At 41.2% G+C, this 24934-nt stretch overlaps 1 protein-coding gene across 5 annotated transcripts in view; it reads right to left on the reverse strand.

Moving 5' to 3' along the window:
• The window catches only part of PLA2G4A (phospholipase A2 group IVA), an 81801-nt gene that overhangs the window by 36412 nt on the left and 20455 nt on the right, over window positions 1–24934 (reverse strand). For 4 of the 5 annotated variants that reach the window (XM_068952046.1, XM_068952042.1, XM_068952044.1 and 1 more), the window contains 5 exons: window positions 20550–20631; window positions 7251–7399; window positions 4431–4544; window positions 2661–2698; window positions 218–359 (listed from right to left, as the gene is read on the reverse strand). In XM_068952046.1, coding sequence (XP_068808147.1) covers window positions 218–359; window positions 2661–2698; window positions 4431–4544; window positions 7251–7399; window positions 20550–20631 — 525 coding nt within the window. Of the gene's footprint in view, window positions 1–217; window positions 360–2660; window positions 2699–4430; window positions 4545–7250; window positions 7400–11416; window positions 11694–20549; window positions 20632–24934 lie in introns of those variants that run through there. The other variant, XM_068952045.1, reaches the window with a different exon arrangement.

The raw sequence follows: 24934 nt of genomic DNA on the forward strand, positions 1-24934 counted from the left end.
TGCCACCTTACCTTATAAGTTTAGGGCACAAGGAAAATTCTCCATCCTCAATACAGCACGTGCACAGAGGAAAAATGGTTTTGCTTGGTCATCTGTCTTTACATTGAACCCTTTCACCTCATCGCTTACTTATTCTTTTGAGAGATAAATGCAGGATTCCAAAACCGATACAAATCTTGATGTGCAATTACTATTAATCAGAACTCTACAAACTTACATCACGGGAAGTGGTCAGGTTCTTGCTGTTTTCTTCTCCTAGAAATGATTTCATACTGTGCATGATATTATCTTTCCGCTGCTGCCGAAATTTCTTCTCCTCATCACACAGAGCCATACTGAATCGAAGATCAGTGGAAGAGCTGTTTTGCAAAACGGACACGCTTTATCGAACAGCATAATTCAAAAGAGAACTAAAAAAAGCCACCTATGGATATGAACGGAAGTAAATTCCTTACCACCTTACCCGAGAAGAAACATAAAATCTCAATTAAATTATGGCTACGCCAGTGACACAATCGCATCAAGTGATTCTATGGAGTGACGGAAGTGAAGAACAACGGCACACTATGTCTTTAAGATATGAATTTTATATAGCCACCCCTCTACTCCCAAACTAGTGAAAATGAGACAAAGTATGCAGCTTCTAGCCGTGTACTGTGGTCTTAAAAAAAAAAATAAAATAAAATACAGGAAGTGAATTCATCATTCACATATGATAAAAGACTGACAGTCTAAAAATTTGAATTCTCTCTTTATCCTCTTTATTCACTGAACAAAGAACTGCAAGGAAAAATGTTCATACACTCTTACCAACATATATTTTTCTGAACTTAAGAGTTTCTTATTAAGGGAGGAGAAGGTACTTTTGACTTTGTGCCCGTTCAGTCTTACAATCAAATATAGTAAATTTTACTCATTGAACACAGGAGAGACAAAAGCTCTTTTTCTAGCTTTCTATGCAGATTGTGCGACCCAAAATGTACACAGGGCTCATTTCTGTACTTAAATGATCTTAGCAAAGCTACAACTTCATCTCCCACTTATTTCATATGACAAGACAGGGTGAACAATTTTATCTGTTATCTCATCTGGACTAGTTAACTCATTGAGTCTGTCTGTCATTCCATGGTTTGAACTACAGTACCTCCAAGGTTTTAGAATTTGAGTGACTTTTTTTCTTTTTAAAGCAAAAAGTGTTCAGAAAAAGCCTCAAAAGTCTCAGCCAAGAAGTAATCCCATGCTTAAAACTAACTTCGTGAATGAGCACCACTTAATTCAATGGGATCTCTCCCATACGCAGACTTGCAGAAGTCATTCATTTGAGCACTGCTTGTAGAAGAGGGCAGTGCGGAGGAGCATATTAAGTCTTCCTGACATCTGTCTCCCTGAAATTCTCACATTTACGAAAAAGCACTCTTAAGAGTCTTTGCGGCTACTCGACAATGCTTTATGAAAGACACACTGTGTGATGAAATGCATCTATTTAGGCACAATTAATAATTTCTGAGAGTTATTAACAAACTGTTAGGCAGTAAAATGACCAGACTAAGAAAAAGACAGGGAGACAAAAAAAAAAAAAAAAGGGGGACAGCCTGGAAGCAATGTACCATCAAGATGCGCATGACACTGCGATCTAGAGATCCAAGTACGCTCCAAAAGCCATGTGGCTAGCAGAGCCCAACTGAGTCAAACCTGGCTGGTTCCTTTGGTTCAATGCCTACTGTCTACCAGCAGCAAGGCATAGCCAGGCATCTTACGCTCATTTAATGTCAGACAGGCGAAATATGCTCAAAAGGTACAGGGCCTAGAAGTTTTAGGGGTGGGCTCAAGGACCACCCACATATGCATCTCTACTACTATAAAACAATGAGCAGAAATTATCCCTGAGGGATGTTTACTAGTCTCCAGAATCATTACTAAAGAGTTCCACATTTACAGTTAATGTTTAGTGCTGCTATTCATAGTTACAGTTAAAAATACTCTTTAAATGCCTTATTCTCAGTAACTGGCTCTTTGACTTTTTTTTTTTTTTTTTTTTTTGATGATGCCTCAAGGTGATCTTTGGTCTTTCGCCTAGACAGCCTGAGAAACAGAGAGAAAGACACTTAGAGAAAAAACAATAGGCATCTGCTTAGCTTTATACACAGCGAAATCCTGGCCCAGCTGAGATCTACACCTTTGACTTCAATACTGCATGGTGAATATTAGCATTCAAGTACGTTTTAGGGACAGCTTTGTAACGTGCATCCATATACGCTGAAAGTTAACATGAGATGCAAAGTTACCACAGAAGGTAAAATAAGGAGGATAATAGCTGAGCCTGAGGTCTATGCGTTTATGAGAGGAAGAGCCTTTGGAACGGAAACCACTCAACATAAGTCAGGATGAGAAACTCATATACTCTGATCCTTGCCTTGATCCTGCAAACATTTGGAAAGGGGACAACTATTCATATAAATACTGGTATTTACACCAATGCTACAATTACTTTGTGAAAATCACCTTCAATTTTAGCCTCCTGATTTTTCAGTACTTGGTATTTCAATGCTAAAACAATGAATTTTTGCACTCTCCTTGACATGATTTTAAGAAAAATACAATGAACAGAATATAACAAAAATTACCCTTGCTGCCAATACATTTTTACATGAGATACTTACCAGACTTCAAGAGACAATTCCAAAGTCATTTCTGTGACCTAAACAAGAAATATTTAAATCTGTTTACATCATTTGTAAAAGGGGGGGGGGGGGGGGGGACACACAACCATACACACCTGGAATAGAAACTAACTACTGCTGCAAAATGTTTTTTAAAATCACTTTTTTAAAAGAGGAAACAATTTCTGAAATATGTAAATGAGTTTCTTTAAGTAACCTTTCTCGCAATGCACATAAAGTGCTTCCAAAATACATCACAAGCACTGAATACAGTTGAAAACGCTGCTAGGTGGTGCTAGCCCTGACTTTCATTAGGCAGATCCCATTATCTTGGCTTTATTTTGCTGACCATCGCTTTTTGACAGTGCTATTCATCTTCCACCTGAAGCAAGAAGGCATATGAAGCGTATGAGGCTGCTGGAATTAGGACAGAATGGATAGGTGTTTTTTTTTTTTTTATCTCCCCAAAGCTCCCTCAATACCCAGTGGCCGCTGACACATTGGTATATCCTTGCGGGCGGGTAACACAGTCATATATAGCGCCTTGTCTCGCTTTGCCCCTTGCAATAAATGCATTATCCTCATTTGCGGCGTTTGATCATTAGGAACAGGGCTAGAATTGGACTAACGCTTCCGACTGAACATGCTTGACCCTTGCACACACTAGTTAAGGAGACGGAAGCGTAAAGCTCTCTTGGCCTGCCACATCCTGCATACTGCCGAGGGGTGAGGCAAAATCTGGCACTCAGTTGCTTCACTCTGCAATGGGAAAACGCTAAATGAGGTGGTTTACTGAGAAGGTGGTGGGAGAAAGAAAAGAGAAAAAAAAAACCAAAGGGAGAACATGAAGAAACAGAGTTAAGCGTCATTCAGGGAAACGCTTCAAAGACAGAGTAGTAATTACTTTATTTCAGCGCCTGATATTACTAATTTAGAAAGCACTTCTGAAAACATGTAGTGATACTGTAGTTGAAAAAAAATGTATGCACACAGTATTAAATAAATTCTTTAAGGGAAATGTCCCAACAGGGAAATAGCAAGTCATTTTCTTATTTTATACTAATTGCAATAGAAATCTTAGGAATAGAAGTTGCGAATACAAATTGTCTACACTGGGCTCAGCCTGACTTGATGTTTCCTTACCATTTATTCTCTTCTTCTCAAAAGGATTTTAAGAAGATAAACATAGTTCCACGAGGCCAGCGCTGTGTGCCTTAATGTGGCACAGAGTGAATGCTTAGAAAACGAACTTCAGAGCAGGGCATGCAGAGAACAATCCTCGCCTGACATACCTCTCCCAAACCGCCCAAAATTCACCGATTTCCTGATTGAAAGGCTGCCACCATTAGCCCCTTCATGATGCATTCTAATCCATTTCTGAAATTAAAACTTAGTTATACATGGAGAAAACACATCCATAGCTAGTACTGAGGAAGACTAGTGGGATCAGAAATGGTCTTGGATTTCCTTTTATATCTGGGAACAGTTATCAGCAGCAGGCCAAACCTTTTCCTTATCCTTCAATAGAGTGACTAGGGGAAAACTCTTGAGTTACCTCAGACATGGTGAGATTCCTTAGCCTTCACATGCAGACACTTATGATTTGTGAAGAAGCTTTTATTTAACCGCAGCATGGCAGAGCTAGAATTCAGACACCTCATAAAAAGACAGAAACATGGTATGTCCTGATCTATCCAACAGTTCAGAATCCATTCCATCGTGTTCAGTGCTGCAGGAAACAAGGTGAAGCTACACAATATTGCAACTTACATTGTTGAAAGTTAACTGGACTTCCTTCTTCTCTCCCAGTTTCAGGGAGGATATAGGAAATGTGGACGTGCCAAGAGTTTCATCCATAACATAGTTGGCATCCATCAAAGTGACCTAGAAAAGATGCACAGGCTTAGCATATGCATTTCTGTTTTGGTCTATGAGAAAAACCTCATAAAATGCTAGTCGATGTACTGGAGATGTTTCAGTAACTGGGGATTCTCACCATGGCGGGAAATGAGTTAGTCACATTATTAACACAGAAGGAAGCAAACGACTCGAGCCACACCACGGTCAAAAATATGTAGATCTTATAACGGTAAGGAACAAATGGCTTGCCACCATGCCAACTTCTTCACATGAAAACGCACACAGATATTGAGTACAAGAGGCAGTACTTGATTCTAAAGAAGGCAGTAGATAAGCCGTTAGCCATTGTTGCTCATGACTTAGCAATTTATCCTTTTAAAATTCTTGAGCCAAATTCTACCCTCAACAAATTCATACGTTACCAGGGAAGCTGCCTAAGTGTAACAAGAAGCACAATCTGACCCAATCTTTATAAAATGCCAATGTAAACAAGCGACTGTATTTTAACTCTTATTTGCTGTTTCCAAACTTTTAGCCAGCACTAGCTTCTGCAGATCTTCCAACATCCACAACAGCTGTAACAACATCAGAACGACAACCAACAGGATACCAAGTTAGAAACAACTGACACACAGAATTGCTGTAATTACTGTGCAAGTTCCCTGAAACCTGTCAGGTTCTTTATTCAATGGATTCTCCTTGACCGTGATCCTGAAGGAAGTGCTGTTTTCTTGTCTCCCAAAATTCAGTGCACTGGAGGGCACAGAACCTATTAGGAAACCGTTTTTGTGATCCCATTTCATAGCTCGTAACTTATTTCACTTCATAAACGTGTTTTAAAATGTAATGAGAAAAAACCCTAAAGAAACTCCAAGACAAAATCTTAATCAAGATGGAGATGATTCAATTACACCTCGCTAATTTATCAGTTAAAATCAAGAAAAAGATGAACTTTAAAAAAGATTCAACTATAACTCATATACAGAGCTACATTTTTCCACTTTCCCCTTTGTGATACCATTTTCTTTTTTTTGCTCCTTCCATATGCAATTGCTAGGATAAATCATATTATAGATTTTTGCTGAGTCCTTTTTGCTGAGGCAGTTTTAACCCCTGCATGTATGATGCAAGCATAAAAAGTACTACTCCAAACCTTGTATTTCATTCACAAATTATCAAACTAGAAAGTGCAGGAAATCCTGCAAGGAGACACAAGAAGCTCTCTGCCCCAGGATTTATGTTAGAATCTACAGAGGTTAAAAAAAACAATTAAGACTCTCATTTGATTACAAATGCAGATAGTTATTTAGTTTAAACTTTTACTATAATTTCTGCTAAACTTGAAAGCTTTACTACAGACTGTGACACCTGAACCTATTAAAACCGTTTATACATCATATTGTGTTCTACTATTTGCTCATCGGCAGTCAGAGGCTCAAAAAAGGATTATATAGCTTCATCAGGTAGAAATATAACGATTTTCATTTCCCATATTGCAATAGAGGCAGGTTGATGACCCCAGTTCTTCTTTTCTTCTTCCTCTCCATTTCCACAAATGCTTCTCAGGAAGAAAATAGAATCACTTCATTCCTCTAATTCCAGGTATCTACTCGTTTGTCTTGTTATCAGAAAAAATAACTGAAGTTAGAGATTTCAAACTTTCCTCAGGTTTCATGCTGCCAGTTTGCATGTCCATGACCAAAACATTTAGTGAGAGTCAACTCAGGTGACTGGTGCACATGACCAGCTGGTGGAAGTTACTCTAGGTAATCTCCTTTCTGCAAAGCTGTAATGAAATTATTGGGACCTCCCCAGTACACCTGCCACCTGTGGAGGACACATGGCTCTTCGTGTTCCAGCACCATGCAATTCTGTCTCCCTGAATGGCAGAACATGCCTGCCTCTCCAGGAACACAGGGAACACTGCAGGAAGCACCGATTTTAATTTCTTGGAGCTAAACTGTTCAAGATCTATGTTTACTAGCTCAAATAAAGGCTTCACAGGCTTTAGCCTCTCTCCTAGTTGGCCCTCTAATTTAGGCTGAACACGCCTAAACTAGGGTAAAAGCACTCTGTGTGTTAGGGCCATCCCCTAAGAACCACTAAGCTAACAAAGCAACACAGATAGCTTTAGATTCCTACCATGTCCACATATAAAATAGTCATACTCACCCTTTGTACGCAGTCTGGAAAGGCTTAATGCACTCAGATTAGATGGTGCCTTAGTCAATAAGCCTGCACATGGAGTAAAGGTTCCCAAAACATCACTAGGTGGGCAACTCAGACCTTGGCTCCAGGCACAGAGGAGAAAGAGCCATGCTTCTGGTTTCTGTCTCCTCAGGGAGGAGCCGGGAATGGGCAGAGACTTGACTTTACCCCCAGATCTTCACTGTCCCTAATAGTTGAATCAGTCAAGGAAGCAGGGAAACAATAATTTACAGCTGATGCGAAGAACAGTAAGCTACTATAGCCCTCAGGAGCAGTCTGAGAGATGATTCAGAGGCCTATCTCACAAAGACTCTCAAGCCTACTCCTTGAATAATATAATCTATACATTTACGCGCTTGCTTAATACCATGCCTAAAGGCAAAATCTAGCCTTTAATGTTTTAAAAAAATCTTTGAAATGTTGAGGCAACAGATGCTGTACATGTACAAGATACTGCTATTCTAACCTTCCAGACATTGTTCAACTTCCTTTTCACAGATACACCTCAGTCAGATGATTTACCTCCAGAACATTTTCTTGATTGGGGTCCAAAATGAATTCAAAGGTCTCGTTCCACACGGGATTCACATCATTATTGAAATGTTTAGTTCTCTTCCTGCAGTCAGGGGCTGATGGGATGAACAGCTCCACATAGGGATCTGGAGTGTCAACTGTACAGAGCAAAACAGATGCAAAAGTTAGATTAAACTCAAGTTTGGGGTGCAATAACCAAAACAATTACGCAAAATCACAAAGCATCTCATGGTCTATGACAGAAAGATATATGCAAACTTAATGTTATAAATGATAGGAACATAATGACCATTAATGACATAATGACATTAACAGTCTCCCCAAAAGAAAGAGAAGTTATGCTTTTGACTTTCCGAGGGGAAGAAAAAGTCTCGCACAACAGAATGGTACTGGGAGGGATTCAGTTTTATTGGAAATAAGCACATTTCTACCTGCCAGTGGTAATTATTTCCAAAAGCTCTTATCCCTTCTTCTCTTTCTATCCTTTAATTACTCTGGCTTGTGTCAGAGCAGCAAGTTTAGCATGGAAACAGTCTTTGGTTAGAAACGAAAGCAAGCAGTTTGGTATATACTTTTGCATCCTCTTTCACCTTTGCTGGTTTGGCAGTCAGAGGAAAGAAGTTAGGCCACTTAGGCACTCCTAAACACAGCTTAAGGAGAGCTGTTCAAAACTGAAGCCACTGCAATCTTTGGAGCTCTGCGGAGGTCACCATTTTATTTACACACTATATTTGAGTAATGACTGTGCAGAAGACTAACTGAAAATAGACTGACAGAAGCCAATATATTTAAGTGGAATTATTAGTGGCAGAAAAATACACCTTGACAAAAAAACTCATCTGACTTATGTTTCATAATAGCTATTCATTCCCGAAGCAAAGATGCATTGCTGGCAGCACTACCATTCCTACTTTTCCAATCAGTTAAAGTAAGTAATTTTTTCTGACAAATGATCTTTGAGGCTTAAGCATCATCAGTGTGATGATATTTCATTCCTAAATGAGAGATTCCGGTTGTCGTGAACCTCCCATAACGCTACGTTGCATTTCCTGAAGAGATGATGTCATCACGTTTTTACATTTAAGTTCGTTTTTTAAAAAGGCAAAGAGCACAGCGGAAACAGGAATTTTCTTCTATCAACTCCAAAAGAGAGGATGTCACATATGGGGAAAAAAAAAAAAAAAAAAAAAGAAACTCAGCCAAACTGAGAAAGCAGTAGGAAAGAGGCTACTGGTATAGCCAAAGGCCTGGGCTGATGTAGCCCTTTACAGAGTCCTCCACAACACTGTTCAAATGCTTTCACAGGAGAGCACAGGAAGTTATTTCCATGGTTTTGGTCATCATTAAAAGCCATTTGCTCTGCTGGGGTAAAATAACGCACATCTTTCCAGGTTAACAGGTTTCCCTGTGTCGGAACGTTACAAAATTCGGAAGAACTTCTCAGGGAGTCTTAGAGAGCACTCCACGTGTGCGCGTCTTACCTAAGTGCTAGGACTCGGCAGGTCACAGCGCTACCTGCATAATTAACAAACAGCTATTTAAAATCGGGGAGCAGCGTGGAAAGCTTTTAGACACTGATCTTCGTTAGCTCCTAAGAACTTAAATCTTACCTTCTCTCTTATCGGCAGTCAGGGGAACAGGGGGTTCAATCCCCAGGTATTTTTCCACTAACTGATGCAATTAATTGTCAGCTTTTACTGAATACTTCAGCTCCCTTGAATTATCATGCAAAATTGCGTCAGCAGGAAGGAAATCAAGGGCCCTTAAAACTGAACGGCAAAACATCTACTGAAATTAGTAGTGCTAGGATCTCGTATGGGAAGGCCGGGCACTGAGCAGCGCTTTGGCAACGACCACTGCAGGCTTGCAGTGCCCACAAAAGCTTGGTTTTTACCCAAAACACTGACACGAAGCAGTGTTCTGGACAACACTCCACTGCTGCTTTTTCCGGTCGGTTTTTCACTTGATTATGTGAGGAGCTCTAACTGCGAGTTGCAAAACTCTAATGAGCGAAAACGCTGTAACTCATTTTCCTCTGAACACAAACAGCAAACGGCTTCTTACGCGTGTTCAACATCCTGAAGCACGTGAAAGCCATACCACAGGACGATGGCATACACATGCCACTACTTCTCTGTCAGACAGGCTGTTGAAACAGAAACTAAACCCAGAGCGCAGCACAACTGAACTTCAAGTCATCACTACAATAAACTAAGACAAATATTTTAGTAGCTCAATTTTGCCAAGCCTCCCCCTCACTCCCCGCCTTCATTATCTCTTTTCACCTCAGGCAGAGTTAATCATCTGCCCTGTCATGTCTGAAAGTTTATTTTGCACTATTTTTAATTAAGAAGACGCAAACCTGTTCTTTTAAAACTTCCTGCTTCGGATGAAGAGAAAAAACAGAGAGAGACTGCATACTCTGATTAAAACATTGCTATAAGCTACGCTACGTTAACAGAACCTTACTCCTTGTCATTGGTTGGGGACGGCACCCAAAAACTAGCTACCAGCAACCTGGCAAGTACCAAAACACTATTCACTCATGTATTTCAGAGCATTACAGTTGCCACATGCAGATAATACAGATGGAGTATGCATCTTTCTGCATGGATGTATTTAGTCCTATATGTTTTTGCTAGAGAATTTGCAGAGTACCTTTTTTCCAAAAGAAACAGACATCCAGTATCAAAAATAGAGTCAGCATCTATACTGTTATTTTAAACAGACTGGTTTAAGAAATGGCTGGGAGGTAGGAAGTAAGGATTCAATGAGTCTCTCATTTGCTTTATCTCCTAGTACATAATTTCTGTAGAAACCTATCCCTAAATTATATCATGAATTATATTATGAATCACAAAGTTAAACACACAGTGGACACTAATTAGGATCAATCATCTTCACTTTAAAAATGAGTAATGCTTAAAGCAATCTGCCTGTTAAAAAAGCTTGTAAAATTTCCTATGATGAGTAAAAACACTTATCCCAGGTTCATTTGGCGGGATGAACTGTAATCAGGCCTCCATATTAATAAAATTAACTACATATACTTCAGTCATTCCAACTATTCCAACAGAGCAATAGGTACCTAGAAACTACAGGAAATCCATTCATGTCTAAAATACCAAGGTTAAAGCAACCTCTACCATACATTAAAATCTATCTAATTTATACACCAAAAATCAAAAGAAACATCAAGTTCCTGAACTGTTCCCAAATCCACTCTGTTTAAAAATAAATTATTATTATGAGCATTTCTTTTTCATGAGCCTTCATAAATACTTGGATTTTAAATAAAAATACCTAGTTTTTCAGTTCACATATGCATCACCGTTACAGAAAGTAAACCTGGACCCAGGTCTCCAAAAATCACGTCTATGTCATTACAGGAACATTCCAGCAAGTATAGCACAGAATTTCCTTAAAGAAGTTACTTTGGTTCATCAGAGTTATTTTGCCTGCTTGTTAGCTAACATCCTTCACCATTAAGTGCAGACTTCTTAATAAAATCAGAGTAGCCCCAAATGAACATCTTGGCCTGCTTTCTGCCAAGAAGACACAGTGTCTTCCTGCTTCCCGTACTGCAGTCCAACTTGATTATCACAAGAGCTCTAACAAATCTTAATTACATCTTATTCTCCTTTAAACACAAGTGACCTGCTGGGAGGCTGCAGGGCTCCTCGGAAGTTTGCACAAGTAACTAAAGCTACCGTTTCCCGCAAGAAACCCCAAGCAGGACCTCTGAAGGCATTCCCTTCCAAAAGTAACTGGTGTAGATCGCAGCACGGTGCAAGCTGCAATGAATCTGTGCCTAGGCCTGAAGCATAGTTTCGACGTGCATTTAAAAACAATGGATTTTTATCCAAATAACAAACTTCATGGGGCTCACTGCACAATCTGCTTCGCAGCGGCACCGAAGTGTTATTTGATACATATCTCTTCCGTGGTTATGAGGAGACTCAGATAAAGATGCAGTGAATTTTGAAATAATGTCTGGTGATTGAATGTGATTTTCCTTTAAAAAAAAAAAAAAAGGGGGGGGGGGGAAATGAGAACTAAAAATAGTATTTATCAGTAACTGCCAAACAGCAGTAATTCCCGAATAATTAAAGCTTCCCAAATAACAACAAATTGACAGACATTTGCATCATTACCTTGGGCTCAGCCTTGCTCTGCAGCAAACTGGTGAAGGGACAGGCTAACACAAGGCCTTAACAGAGCTGCGACTCCTGTGTTCAGGACGACATGGGCGCCACAGATTTACTAATTATTTCAGTCTCAGAGAGATGAGGAGGAGGAAAAGAAAACGAGCAGAGTCATAAGTTCCCCTGTCCAGCAGCCAGCCACACTACCGGGCTGTGTGACTGGCTGGAGGGGGTAGTAACCAGTCCGACTAAACCGCCATCAGGTCGGTGCACCCTCCCCGTAAAGTCACGGACGGACCGCCTCTGCCGCGGAGGCTGGAGGTGTGATTCGGGAAAGCAAGGAGTTGTTCTGCCCCTGGAAGAGGTGGAGGCCAGGAAGGCAAGGCAGCAGAACTGGCTGCGTCAGGGCGCAGCACACACGAGGCTCGCTCCTCGCGACGCTGTTGGGCAATCCTCACACCAAAAATAGTGCCGCTGCGTAACAGCAAGCCCTCCTTTCAATACTGAAAGCACCGTAACAGCTAACAGGAGAATCTGAAAGGCAGCAGGGCCTAACTTTTCACCTGTAGTTTTGAATTTGTGGTGCGGATCTCCATTTTCTAAGAGGACAGTAGATTAGTCTGCTATACTCAAGCCAGTTCTGGTGACCTGTATCCACGTTTCTAAAACGGATTTCAACAGAGCCTATTTCAGCTAGTTCAGCTTTAAAATTGGCCGATTTTCCCAATTAATAAAACAAATACAATTAACTTACAAAACATATTGGCTAAGTTAAATTCAACTCCCGTGTAGACCCTCTCAGAAATGAATTAAAATTAATTGAATTTAATTCTGAATGAGCGCTCACAACAGGCACTAATGTAGTTGAACTAATACATTTAAATCCAGACCTCTTATCAGTTTGGGACAGATATGTTTAAGTCTTTAAACAGACGCATTCATAGGCTAGTGGTAACTCAGATACCAGACTAAAGAGCGTCTTGAGGAGACAGAAGGCCACAGGAAGCCTGAAATGTCTGGGAGATCACAGAGAGATGATCAGTAACAGGTCCCAGGGAGGACGTGACAGGCTTTTACTGCCGTTTTTCAGCAACTATAACGAATTCCAGGGCTTTTGGCCCTCATTTTGAGAGGAGATTTTGCAAAGGGAAGGATGCGTTGCTGGATTTCATGGGTGGAAGGTGACTGACTACCAGTGAGGTAAGGCAGCTCCTGCAGCAACAGGCTTCACTACGAGAAATCCTGTAACTGAGTAACACATTCACTAGCGATTATTAGCGCATTACAGTGCTTCTCATCTCCAGCATTACCTAAGTGAAGGAATGACCTGAACACAACATTGCCACCTAGTTTACTGGCAGGTGGGACACTGGTAGGAGTTATGCTGATCCAGCCCTGAGGGGGAAGAAGAAGAAAAAAAAAAAAAAAAAAAAAGTCGGCTGAAGCCCTTCAGTAGATGCAAACCAAATTTGTAAAAGTCTCAAGATGAAAAGAAATACACTTTCCTAGAATATCTGTCCAACTTGTTTCATTTGCAGAGAAACAGCAGTGAAAAGTGACTAAAACATCAGCTTGCAATAGTTCAGAGAAAAGTCTGGTTTTCTAGTAGTGTGTCAGAATCTAAGTTTTTGTTTTGTTTTTTAAAATCAAGAAGTGGTGACTTCTTAAGAGTTTTGAGTGTTAAGCTTGTGAAATTCTTCACTCTGCCAGCAAAGACACAAGCAGGAGAGGAAGGAACAGAGGGTACGGCTGCCCAGCGGAGCGATGCCTGTGGTTCCACGATAATGCCAGATCTGCGCAGTGATAATTTCATCTAGAGCACATTGAGCCATATCCTCACATTCCTGGTAAATTACACAAAACCCACAATATGACTTTTATTCCACATTTATTTTGGCTGATGGAGTATAGATTATTTCTAGCTTGGCATGAAGTCTACTAATAAAAATGTAACCTGCCAACACATTCTGAATTGGCAGAACAAGTTTATACTGGATCTGGGTCTGGTATCGTAAGCTTCCAGAGGTTTTGATCCACTACCAGGAGCCCTGAAGCTGGATTTACTATATTGCTGAAGCGCAGCCTCAAGGCCTTAGTGAGAATAGGCTCTTCCTTTGACTTTAATTCACACAGTAGTCAGGAACATGTTTCAAAAACCTGGAGCTGTCCTAACTAGGAAGGATCGTAGCTAAGTATAGGCTCAAGCTGCCTACATAAACATCGTGTCTTAGGCAAACCGTCATCAGTGCTACTGCAAGCAATTACAGGAAACTTAAGTGTCACTTATGAATCGTTTCTGCACTAACCTTGCTGTTGGGTGCAGTTATTGGAGGCATTTCATCTGGAGTACTAAGAACGGATGGTGAAGCACTTAGTCAGAACAGCGTATGCACACCAACCTTAACAGCTCCATAGAGGGAAAGGGATCACGCATACAAGTTAATCAGGCCAAACAAGCATGGCACAATCTAGCATGGTGCAAGCAGCTGTTTCCTATATTTGAAATGTCCTGTATTTGATACCGATTGCAGGACACTTCGGCAGAGCATTGTTTTCACTGACATAGGCTTTACAAATGTGTTCCTTTTTGTACAGATGAAGATGAGGAACGATTCCCTTTCAGGATGCATTCATCAGTCAGAAATATACAAATTTGCATATTTATATAGCAGTAAAAACAAAAAAAAAACAACCAAAAAAAACCCAATAACCTTTTCTTCGGTAAGGACTGATATATCAGAGAAAGGCAATACCATGAAAACGCAGTGGAGTTACTAGGGGGTACTTCAAGTTACACTCGCAAGAGTCAGTTTCAAAACAAATAAAAGGTGCCTCTCCAGACTAGACAGTATCCTGTAGAATTCCTCACCAAAGTAGGTGTGGATGAGAAGACTTGCATGGATTCAAGGAAAACAGTAAAGTTGTTCATACAAGAGAAACTCAGTGAGGGCTATTAATTACATCAGAACCACATCCAGCTCAGGAAGGCCCTCTGCTGAAAACAGCTGGGTGCTCAGAGAAGATCAGGGGAAAGTATCACATGTTCTTCTTGATATTCTCTTAGACTCAGGCACTAGCCCAACCCTAACAAAACCTCAAAGCCCTCACTGGGAAGAGGGATAAGAGGGAAGAGAAAAGAAAGCAGGAAGAAATGAAATGATTAGAGGAAAAACAGAATAAAAGGAGGGAGATCAAAGGTTAAAGGTTAAAAATGAAGAAACAGCAGCATCCACCATTCCCTGAAGGCATCCAAGGAGCCCCCAGTGAAGTTCTCTGCCTGTAGGTGTGAGAGGAGGCAGGAACAGAAACAGTTCCCACAGTCACCATCAAGCTTCCTTCTCCTGGAGCCACAGATGACCAGCTTGGTGAGGGCCAGGAGGGGGAAGACGAGGAGGCTCCACAGGATATTGGGCAAAATGAATCCTCGGTCTAACCCAGTGTGATTGCTCTGATGTTACTACAGTCTGAAGGAGATACAGGACAGCCTTCCCTCAACATGACAACTTTAGTTTTCACTGATATTTTACCAAAATAGTCCTGGCCTCCTTATTGACATGCCAAGTGTTCACATCTGTTTACATCAAAAAGATATTTCTGCAACTGGAAAATGCAACATTTTTCTAGATAGTTTCACTGTGGAATACACGAGGGCGTTCAACATGACTTTAACCTCCCAGCACTACTTATGTCTAACCCTGCAACAGGGCAAAAACATTGCAACGCGTCAAGGAAATTATAATCAGGCCTACGTTTACATCAAGGTTAGACTGAGATTTCCAGTAGAAATTTCACGAGCAGTTGTGACAGATAGGCACAGCATAGGTCCAAACAGAAACACCACTATCTCCTCCCTGTGAACAACTTGCAGCACTCCCATTCTCATTTGCTCTGTAAGGCATCTAGCACGTCTTATGGCTCCTGGCCACAAGCAGATCTGGATAGCAGCTTGCGGGAAGATTAGCCAGCTCTGACCTACTTTTCCCAGGTGGTTATGTCAGCAGGGAGAAGAGTTTAGTTTTTGTTTTCTCTCTCGCAACTCCCAGGGGGAAAAAAAAAAAAAAAAACAGGTCCTGCTTCATGGCCTTGTAGAAAGGGTTATCTGACACTTCAACAGTTAAAACACATATACTGTAGCCAAGTCAAGGTGAAACACTTACCAGCCCGGATTAGTCCTGAATGAACTGCTATAACACAAGCTGTTGTGTCTCTACTCTGTTACAAGCAGGCAGTCTCCAGTTCCCTCCCTTTCAGCTAGCTCATGTTTAACGTACCGCGTACGTACGCCTAGACTGCGCTCAACTACTGTGATCGTGGCTTTAAGTGAGCCAGTTTGGACACTCAGAGCTACGGCCAGAAGTGAAGACAACCCCAAGGCAGAAGGCTATGAAGATAGAAAGGGTGACTGTGAGATTGCACTGGAACTTACCTCTTCTTTCCCTCCCATGTTGCTGAGCCATGTCCAGCAGCCAGGGCCAGGGCTCAGGCTCATGCTGCAGCCAGGACAAGGCACACGCTCGCCCTGTGCAACACCACGGCTCCTCCTTTCCGTTGGAGGACGCAGGGAACATGTCAGTGAGACAGTGCAAGAACATCTCTTTAGCCTGCAGGGGAAGTGTATTGCTGGTTGCAGCAGCATGGCCTACGAACATGATCAGCTGCTTTCCATCTTCATGCTGGCAAGTTTTGCAAGCACCGTTAAGCTCTGTTGACTGGACTGCTCCCAATACTTTAAGTAACTTGTTTATCTGAGCAGCATAACCACAGTGGAAATGCATCCTTAATTCTAACTGGATGGACAGAAACTGGGATATAAGCTGAGTTCTAAAGCCATGAGCTATCCAAACTTTAAACAATTTTGATTATTTCAAAAAAAGGTATCCTTTCCCTAAGATGCCCAGAGTTAACCTGTATGTTATCATAATAAGAAAAGTAGATAAAGCAAATAAAAGCTGCAAATGAATCCAAAACAGGATTAAGGAAGATTACTAAGATCAGACCACTAAGAATAGAGTCATAACTGTTGTCCTTTGTAGAGGCTACATACTGTTCGGAAAGCCAGTATACTTTAAAGAGATCTTTAGAAACATAGGACAAATTTTCCAATACTTCATTTGGTCCAATTTTCCACCAAGCCCCTAGAAAATACAAAAGGGAGAGATCCTTTCAAAAAAGGACCACAGTTTGCAAGGTCTCTTTCAACACTCTGCAGATCTTGATTTTGTTTTTGTTTTTTTTGTAATCCCCTCTGTTTTCATGGAAGCAAGGAAGGGTTTTGCAGTATGCTTTGGTACCTGGAGTAGACTTGGGACTCAACACCTACTGTGCAAGATTTTGCTGGACTGGAGTCAAGGTCTTCTCCAAAAGCTCTGGTCAGAGAAAAGATTTTGCAAGGTCTGTTAACCCTGTGGCCAGCAGAAAGCTAACAAATGAAGAAAATTAAGTCCTCTCCAAAAACATGCAGATGTTGAGCTATTGTATAGGCTGAAGTTGCTCTTCTCATAAATCTTGCAGCCTGCAGAGCAACTGAACCAGAAAAGTTCACTACAGCTGTTACAGCAGCAGTCACTTAAACAGAATTTCAACCTCTTGTAAAGACAGAACTGCATTGATTGGATGTTGTTAGGAAAACTTCCAGAGTGTGAAAGACACCTTGAAAGGGAAGTGATGAAATTAAAGTAATTGAAATCAATAAAGGCTATACTCTTATATGAAGGCAAGAGAAAATGAACAGACATCTGAAATAGAAGGCACTTGAATGAACTACTGAGAAGGAGGTAGTCTGTCTTTTGAGTAGGGGCTGTCAAAACTTCTTTACACCATGGGTCATGATTAAAAAAAAAAAAGAAAAGAAAAAAAAACACCACACAGACACACAGTTAACTCTCATCTATCACCCCCCCCCCCACACACACACACACACATCTACAGAAAGGCAAAGTGATGTAAATATACTAACTTCCTTCAGGTACAAATGAAAAATACTGTCATGGAAAATCCATGTGATGCAATTTTTGTCATTCTTTGTTTATTTTGACATGCTTTATCAGTGAGAAACAAAACAGCTGCTGTAGCTTAGAGACTCAGATCCTGATACAACCCAAATTCAGATTTGTTCGCCAGTCTTAGTCAGATCACTCTACAAAGATTTTAAAGCTTACAGAGACAATGAGAAATCTCAGCCAAGCAAAATAAAAATAGAAGGCTCGAAGCTATCCTAAGCTCCAACTTTCCCCGTTTTTCCAGGCATTCAGATCAGCCAGGAAACTAAGACTATGTCTTGAATCAGCAGAGTTGTGCATGACCTGTTCACACAACGAAACACAGCCTGTGGATATTATAACTTAGCATGCATCTATTACCTAGTTTTAGGAGTGACAACCATTTTTCCGGTTGTCATTTCTTCACTAATGAAGAACCTGAGGAGTGTTGGAAATTTACTTACAATACTATATAGATCCCCAATCTAGGCCTAAGGAGACTGCAGTGTGGATAACTATGACATGCTTTCTGTCAGGGATGAAAAGTCAGACCCTCCATGCCCAACCATGAACAGAGTTAAAGACTGTGTACCCCAGACCTCTCATTTACAGCTCCTTGAGCAGGGGTAGACCTCAGAAGTATCACGCATATAGCACAAATGCGAGCATTTCCATACACTTAATGAACTTAAATCTAGTCAGATCCTTCACATCTGTTCTAGAAAGTTATCAGGCATGGGAAAGAACGGCAAACCCGTAAAATGAATAAAGTGGCTGCAACGCATTGTGCACATACACCGGCGCTTCTAGTGAGCAAAAGCTGCTGGCCACCCGTGCCCTGGGCCAGAGGACAAGAATCTCTTCAGAAACCTCCCCTAAGGTATAAATCCCCATCCCATCAAGTAAAGCCTTTCCAAAAGGGAGAGAGAGAGTTCCAGTTTATACTCTGGGCAGTGAATATATAAGGACATTTAAATGAATTGAAAATCTCTCATGGGAGACTTTTTAGCATCTCGAGCATTCACCTGGGACACAGAACAAAGAACAGATGCAAAAGATGAATTGAAATCTCACATTCCCCACAATCTTCACCACCACCACAATGTAACGTTACCTCTCTGGCCTGCAGAACAGTTCATTATCTACACAAAGTGGAGCAACTCTGACAGAGGGGATTAGGAAAAACCCGTATGAGAAAGGTCAACAGTTTGGTAACGTCTGATGTGGGAGAGCAACACTCGGGTCCAGACCCAGACCGGGGCATCTCACATTAAATGTCCCTGGCAGTGAACTCTATGCCTGAGATGAGAAATTCAGTGCAAAAGCTGGCACAGTCCTGGAATAGATTCAGGTTTTGAGAAATCAAATTTAAAAAGATATTGATCAGCATGACTAACTGTAATGGCCCCGCGCTGCTCACAACTTCTTGTGTCTTTCTCAGGTGCTTAACATGGTTTACCAATTTGATCAAATAACTTTCAGGCTCCAATACTCCGAGTTTCATAAATACACAGGAAACAAGTATTTTTTCATTCAAAAGTTTTTGACTTTGGAGCGTTTGACACGACTCCAGGCACTCAAGCATAAGCCCCAGGACCTTGGAAGCCCATGCTGAGATGCCCCAGAGTGCCGGTGCTTCAGGCTAGGGAGCATTCGCAGCTGCCTTAGGCAAGCCAGCAGGAAACCAAGCAGTTTTCAATGGCCCTTGAGCATAAGAAGCCATTCTAGCATAACTTTTCAGTTTTGATAATTCACTAAGTTTTCATGGAAAGAGTTTTGCTGGAAAAACACCAATTTTACTGATAGATATTTATTGGAATTACAAGACCATACCAGTTCTGAAGGCCAAAAAGGAAAAAAAAAAAAAATTAGCATGGGCTCCCAGCTTTCTTCTTCACCCCTTCCACGTTGCCTCTTACTCCCTTTAATGTCATGGAGCTCCCATTCCCCCTACCTTCTCTTTTTCACATCCCTTTCTTCCCTTTCCATGCTCCCCACACTCCCTCATGCCAGGGATCTTTGCGCTCCCAAAGGAGCGCATCTCTTGTATAGATTACTCTCTCAGACGCCACGTGGACAATGCTCCAGTGCATCTTCTCTGCATGCTCCCCACACTAGATATAAACTAGACTCCCAATTCCTTCCCCCTTTCTGCCAGGGTCCCCCACTCTCCCCTCATACTATGAGCTCTTGTATGCGCCCCTCCTTGCTGCCACTCCCAGCTACCCCCCCATGTTTAATATGAATACTGGACACTAAACATAAAAGAATTGTTAACATGCTGCAGCAAAGCTACATGTTAGAGCAGCTGCTGTATTTTGACCTGAAAGCAGTTTGCAGGAATGTACTAGGAAAGAAACAAGTGTATATCAAACAGGCCTGATCACAGCTCCCTGAAGAGGGGGAACAAGGCACCATACTCATCCTCCTAGCCTCAACCTGCAGTATCAGGTAATACAGTGCTCTGCATGAGGTGCCAGGGAAAGGGAGAGATGAACTGATAGCAACACAGTCATAATTAAAAAATACTTTTTTTTTTTTTTTCAAACAGTTTAAGCCAATACATTACGTTCTCCCTCTTTCCCCCCTTAAGAGCAGACAAGAGTTTTCACAGGTCATTCATCCCAGTAGTTTCCTGTTCCACAGCTAAGTCTGGACATTCAGAATTGCAACAGAAAGGAGAAGAAGCAGTGGTGTCTCATATAACTCTCCATCATGAGATCTGCTTATCTGTCTTTTTTCTTTTTCTTTCTTTCTCTTTCTACAGCGTTGACTCAGCAGAGCTTTGGGTTTCTTTCTAAGTGTTCCCAAACCACAGCCTTTTGAAGATACAGCAATTGCCAGTTTCACTATACTCAGAACAGCATTTCCGACTAAGCCAAAAGCTAAATGTAGGTGTTGCTTGCTTGTAGGCAAATTATGTACAACTCACTCATTCATCTTTTTTGGATCAATGGAAGGAAGGAGCAGCAAAGCTGCTTTATGAGCTGAAGTGAGTGAGCAATGAAATAGGTACATTGCCCTAGGTTTAACAAGCAAGGGGGGGGGGAGAACCACAATCTCTGAATGCATGACAAGGTTATTGTGTCATCTCCCCCTGCCTAAGGGAACAGTCTCCTAGAAGAGAGATGAAAGATGTGAAACCAAAAAAGAAAAATACTCACGCATATCGCCAATCGCTCCTTTTGTGACATTTGTGGCTTTCCTTACTGTCACAGTGAATACGTGGGAATACTGGTGCTCCACCTGGAAGTCAGAGAGTTAGAGGTGATTAAGCTCCAGAACCAAAAACCATCAAAACAAGTTTTGCTTTGTCCGAAAACTGAAAAAGAGAGAATCCCCATTCAAAACATAAGTGAAATGCATACTGGATAGAGCATCTCAAAGCGCAACTGCACCCTGCAGCTTTACTGCAAGGTCAGACCTTGTATTAAGGTTGCTTGATTTTCCTGCAGCCACACCTACCAAACAGGTTCTTCATTACTCGCTTTTTTTCCCCTCTAATCTCAATGAATAACACTCCTCCTCTCTACAGAACTTGCTTTAAGCCATTTAGTCAGTCAGTGACAACTTGGTATCGTTAAAATAGCCTTTTTTTTTTTAAAACAACATGCTTGTGTTTGTAATTATCTTCCTCCAATAAAAACAGATACAATTATATCTAAGTATATGTTCTGGAACAGATATATGCATATTCCTTATGCAAGGGACATCATTAGTAATGTACGGACTCCCTAATTAACTGTTAGTTCACATCAATATTCAAAGTTTAAGCATCCCTAAGACAATGAAGGAAAGGTGAAAAGCAAGGTGCAAAAATATCCATAAGCCGATTTTTCTTTTTCCTTTGGGTTTCTGGTGCTTCCTGCCCCCTGCAAAGCCAGGAAAGCAGCCTTTTTAAGGGCACCCAGAACATCACAGTCCTGAATGAAATAAGAAGTAGGAAGACATGCAAAAATAAATCAAGTAAAAAACTTAATGAACAGGAGGCCAGTGACTCAGGGTTATTTTTACTTTTTCTATAGAGTCTGTAAGTTTGACTACCCTACCGCAGACCATTATGAGCATCAGCACTGCGTATGACAAAACGGACAACATAAGTCATCCACAGGGACGCAGTACAGAGCCAGTGGGTAAATTGTTAAGTGTTAAATATTAGAGCCAGGAACAGGTGTCAGGCTCTTGCCTCACAGTGCTTACATTTAAACTGCTATCTTACTGCCAATCTTAGGTTTGCCCAAGCCGCCTGACTGCCCACACTGCCTAGACGTGGGCTCGCCCACCGGCACAGCCTGGAGGGAGCAGGCTCGCTCTCCTGCGACGGGAGCTCGGGCTCAGGGAGGAGACTGCCTCGCACTCCAGCTCGACCCCACGGACAGCATCAGCGCGTTGGTCCAAGCCGCTCGGCTCTTACAATTCAAGCCACTGTATCAAAAACCTACCTACAGGAGGTTCCACAGGAGGTGACCTACCTCCTAAGGAACCTTTACAAACAATATACAATATCGTGGTCATAGCACATACTTATTCAGGCTGCGCCTGCTACTTTCTCGCTATCTTTTCCTCTGGATACTGCCCTCTTTTTCTACTTCTTTTTTAAAAATAGAAACAGAAGAGCCCGTGAAACCCTTCAATTTGTATGTGCTTTGGCTTTCAACAGTGACACATGCCTATATTTACCGATTCAAAAAATCTAGATTCTGTAAGAGCCTTCAACAGGTTCTCACAACTATTTCGGAAGAACCATGGTTGCTTCAGCCAAGTCTCACTATTTTACACCTGTATCACGCTGACACAGAGACCCTAACCAAAATGATCCCTCTCCAATACAAATAAGCAACAAATGACAATTCCTTTAATCTCTTTTCTAAATTTCTTATAATATTTTTCGGTATTTATATATGTGTGCGTGCATGTATTTCTTATGATTTTTCCAAAAAAAAAAAAAAAAAAAAAGCAGAATTAATCATCTTACGGCAGCAAAGCTGGCTCGTGAATAACTGAGTAAGAGTTGAGTCAGGAAGAACTGAAAAAATAACACAGCTGATACCAGCAGAAACTCCTCCACAAGTCTGAAATCTAGAGGTTTGCAAAGGACATAGCCACACCACAGTGGCCCAACACCAAGGAGAAAATGCCCACAGCGACATTAAGGGTATGACTTCACTGCAGACACCGGCTGACCCAGACACTGAATTGCTGCATCTGTACCGAGGCTGCAGTCGCCCACACGTTGCGAGGACTGCTGGAGGTTCAGCTCATGACCGTCTGCCCAGCGATAAAATCCAACTCTAATCGTCACCCTGTAAGCTGTAGGAGTTGTCTGTTCCAAAGACAAGTAGCAGGCCGAGGGGAAAACTGTGGTCAGGCAAACTATTAGCCCACAAGTGATATACTGAAGTCATCACGGCAGAGCAAACCGTTGACCAGCTGCAGTAAAAATAGAATCCAGACTAACCAATTCTCCCGAGTAGGACTGTGAACTCTGGCCAGAAGTATCAAGCTGAACAGAAAGGGATTAGATGTGCAAACAGGAAAACTGTTAAGAAGCAACACCTACTCAACAGCCTGGCTTGTGCTGACATAAGGACATCTCAGTAATTTTGAGACCTCCATTGTCTTTTGCCTTGCTGCTTCCTAGAGTAAACGGATGAACGGGAAAGAGTAGGACTTCTCCCTGAGCAAACTTCTGCCTGTGTTACCTGTCAGAGAGCTACCTAAAATTACTCCTGCTCCGTCATTTACATTTTTTCAAGCATTTTTTACAAGTTGAGAATCTCCAGAAAACTACTTCTACCACGGCCCCTTGTTTTTAGTTTGCTTGCTGAGAGCGCTCAAAGCTGTTCCAGCAGTGTGTATCGCCTTCGCACGCGCATCAGATCGCTGAAGCGTTGGTTTCACGATGCAGCGTTGGCCCCAGACTTCGTTTGCAGCAGACTGATGTAGTTGCTTTGTCATATACAACCTTATAATTAAGAGAGACAGCCCAAAGTACAAACACGCCACCCCTCCCCTTATCCTTAGCTGTTAGGAAACAAAGTCTGTCCTCACCAGCGACCACAAATCAGAGAGCACCGAACATTTAGCAACAGAGAGGAGGACGGGGCTGTAATTAAGTTACAAGTCCGGGACATGGGTGTGCTGGATTTAGTTCTCAGCTGCTTCATGCAACTCCTGGGTAACGCTGGTGCCCCAGAGTCCTGCCTGTAAAACTGTCTACTGATACTACTACTTTAAGTCTTCAACTCGGTGTTATGCTTATGACGCTGGTTTACATTAAAAAAAAAAAAAAAAAAATACTCCTGCAAAATAATTTTCCTTCCTCCCTCAATTCTATTCATGAAACACACATGCCTAAATAAAACGCGCACCATTAAACCAAGGCCAAATCAGCATTTATTAGAATTTCCATACTGCTGTAATGAGAACATCGCCATTACTTCCTATTGCAAGTTGACAACTGTATTGCTAACGCTATAATGAGAACTGGTTTTTTTTATTGACTTATAAAACAGCATGCCCCATAATTTTTTTGGCAGAACAGCAGCTGGAGTTAACTGTGGCATAAGATTTGGTATCCTTTGAAAAGGATAGGAATACACAGAGGTTTGGCAAAGCAACAGAAAAGCAACAGAAAAATCTTATTCCCCTGCATCTCACCTAGAATAACATACCAAGCCTTATAATTATAGAAGTATCAATATTTGGCCACAGTCACGTGCTTGGAAGAAATTTGCAATAGTATAGTACTAAAATAAACTACCTTCCTCTTAGTAAAAAAAATACACAGAGGTACATGGGAAGCTCAAAAGGCTCCATCTTTTCTTATCTCAAAATAAACTTTGTTCATATGAAGAAGGGCCTATTAGCAATCAGAAAAAAGGCTATTTTGCACTTAGGATCCAATTTCTAAGTGTACTAAGAAGCTTAAATATCCACATTAACAGCTAATAGCACTTTCAGAAACATTTATCAGTTTTCAGAAAGACTACCATGGAATTTACCCTGAAAATACCATAAGAAATGTATTCACTCTAAATACCTTTATAAATCCAGCCCGTACTAATTTAGATGACTAAGTTGTATTTTCCAAAATGACTTATGTTCACCTCAAATTTTGATAAAAATCTGTACATTGCCAACTCCTTAAACTCCTTCTGAAAAATGGAAGTTGCTATATAAATCACTGAAGTGTTGCAACACTGAGTGAAGCAACATCTGCATACCTTTAAAAACCTGAGCCAGGTTAAAAAAAATTCAGAAGCTCATACTAAATTTAAAAGCCTCAATCCTATCTTCAAAAGTGACCTGGCTTTAAATTTTTTTTTTTTCCAACTTTGCTTCCTCTTTGTCCATAAAGTTAGAGAAGGAAGGAGAAAAATTTTTTAACATACCAATTCTGAACATGTTTTTTCTGAACGATAAAAACTTCTACAGGTAGTATCTTCTCTCTAAGGGTGCAGTGCGCCCCTTCTACCCACAAACACAAGGTTTGCTGAATATTCAGAACAGCCACTGCTCAGTTTCTCCTGCTAACACCAGAACTCTC

The sequence above is a fragment of the Struthio camelus genome, chromosome 8 (assembly GCF_040807025.1).
Source record: "Struthio camelus isolate bStrCam1 chromosome 8, bStrCam1.hap1, whole genome shotgun sequence".
NCBI classification, from domain to species: domain Eukaryota; kingdom Metazoa; phylum Chordata; class Aves; order Struthioniformes; family Struthionidae; genus Struthio; species Struthio camelus.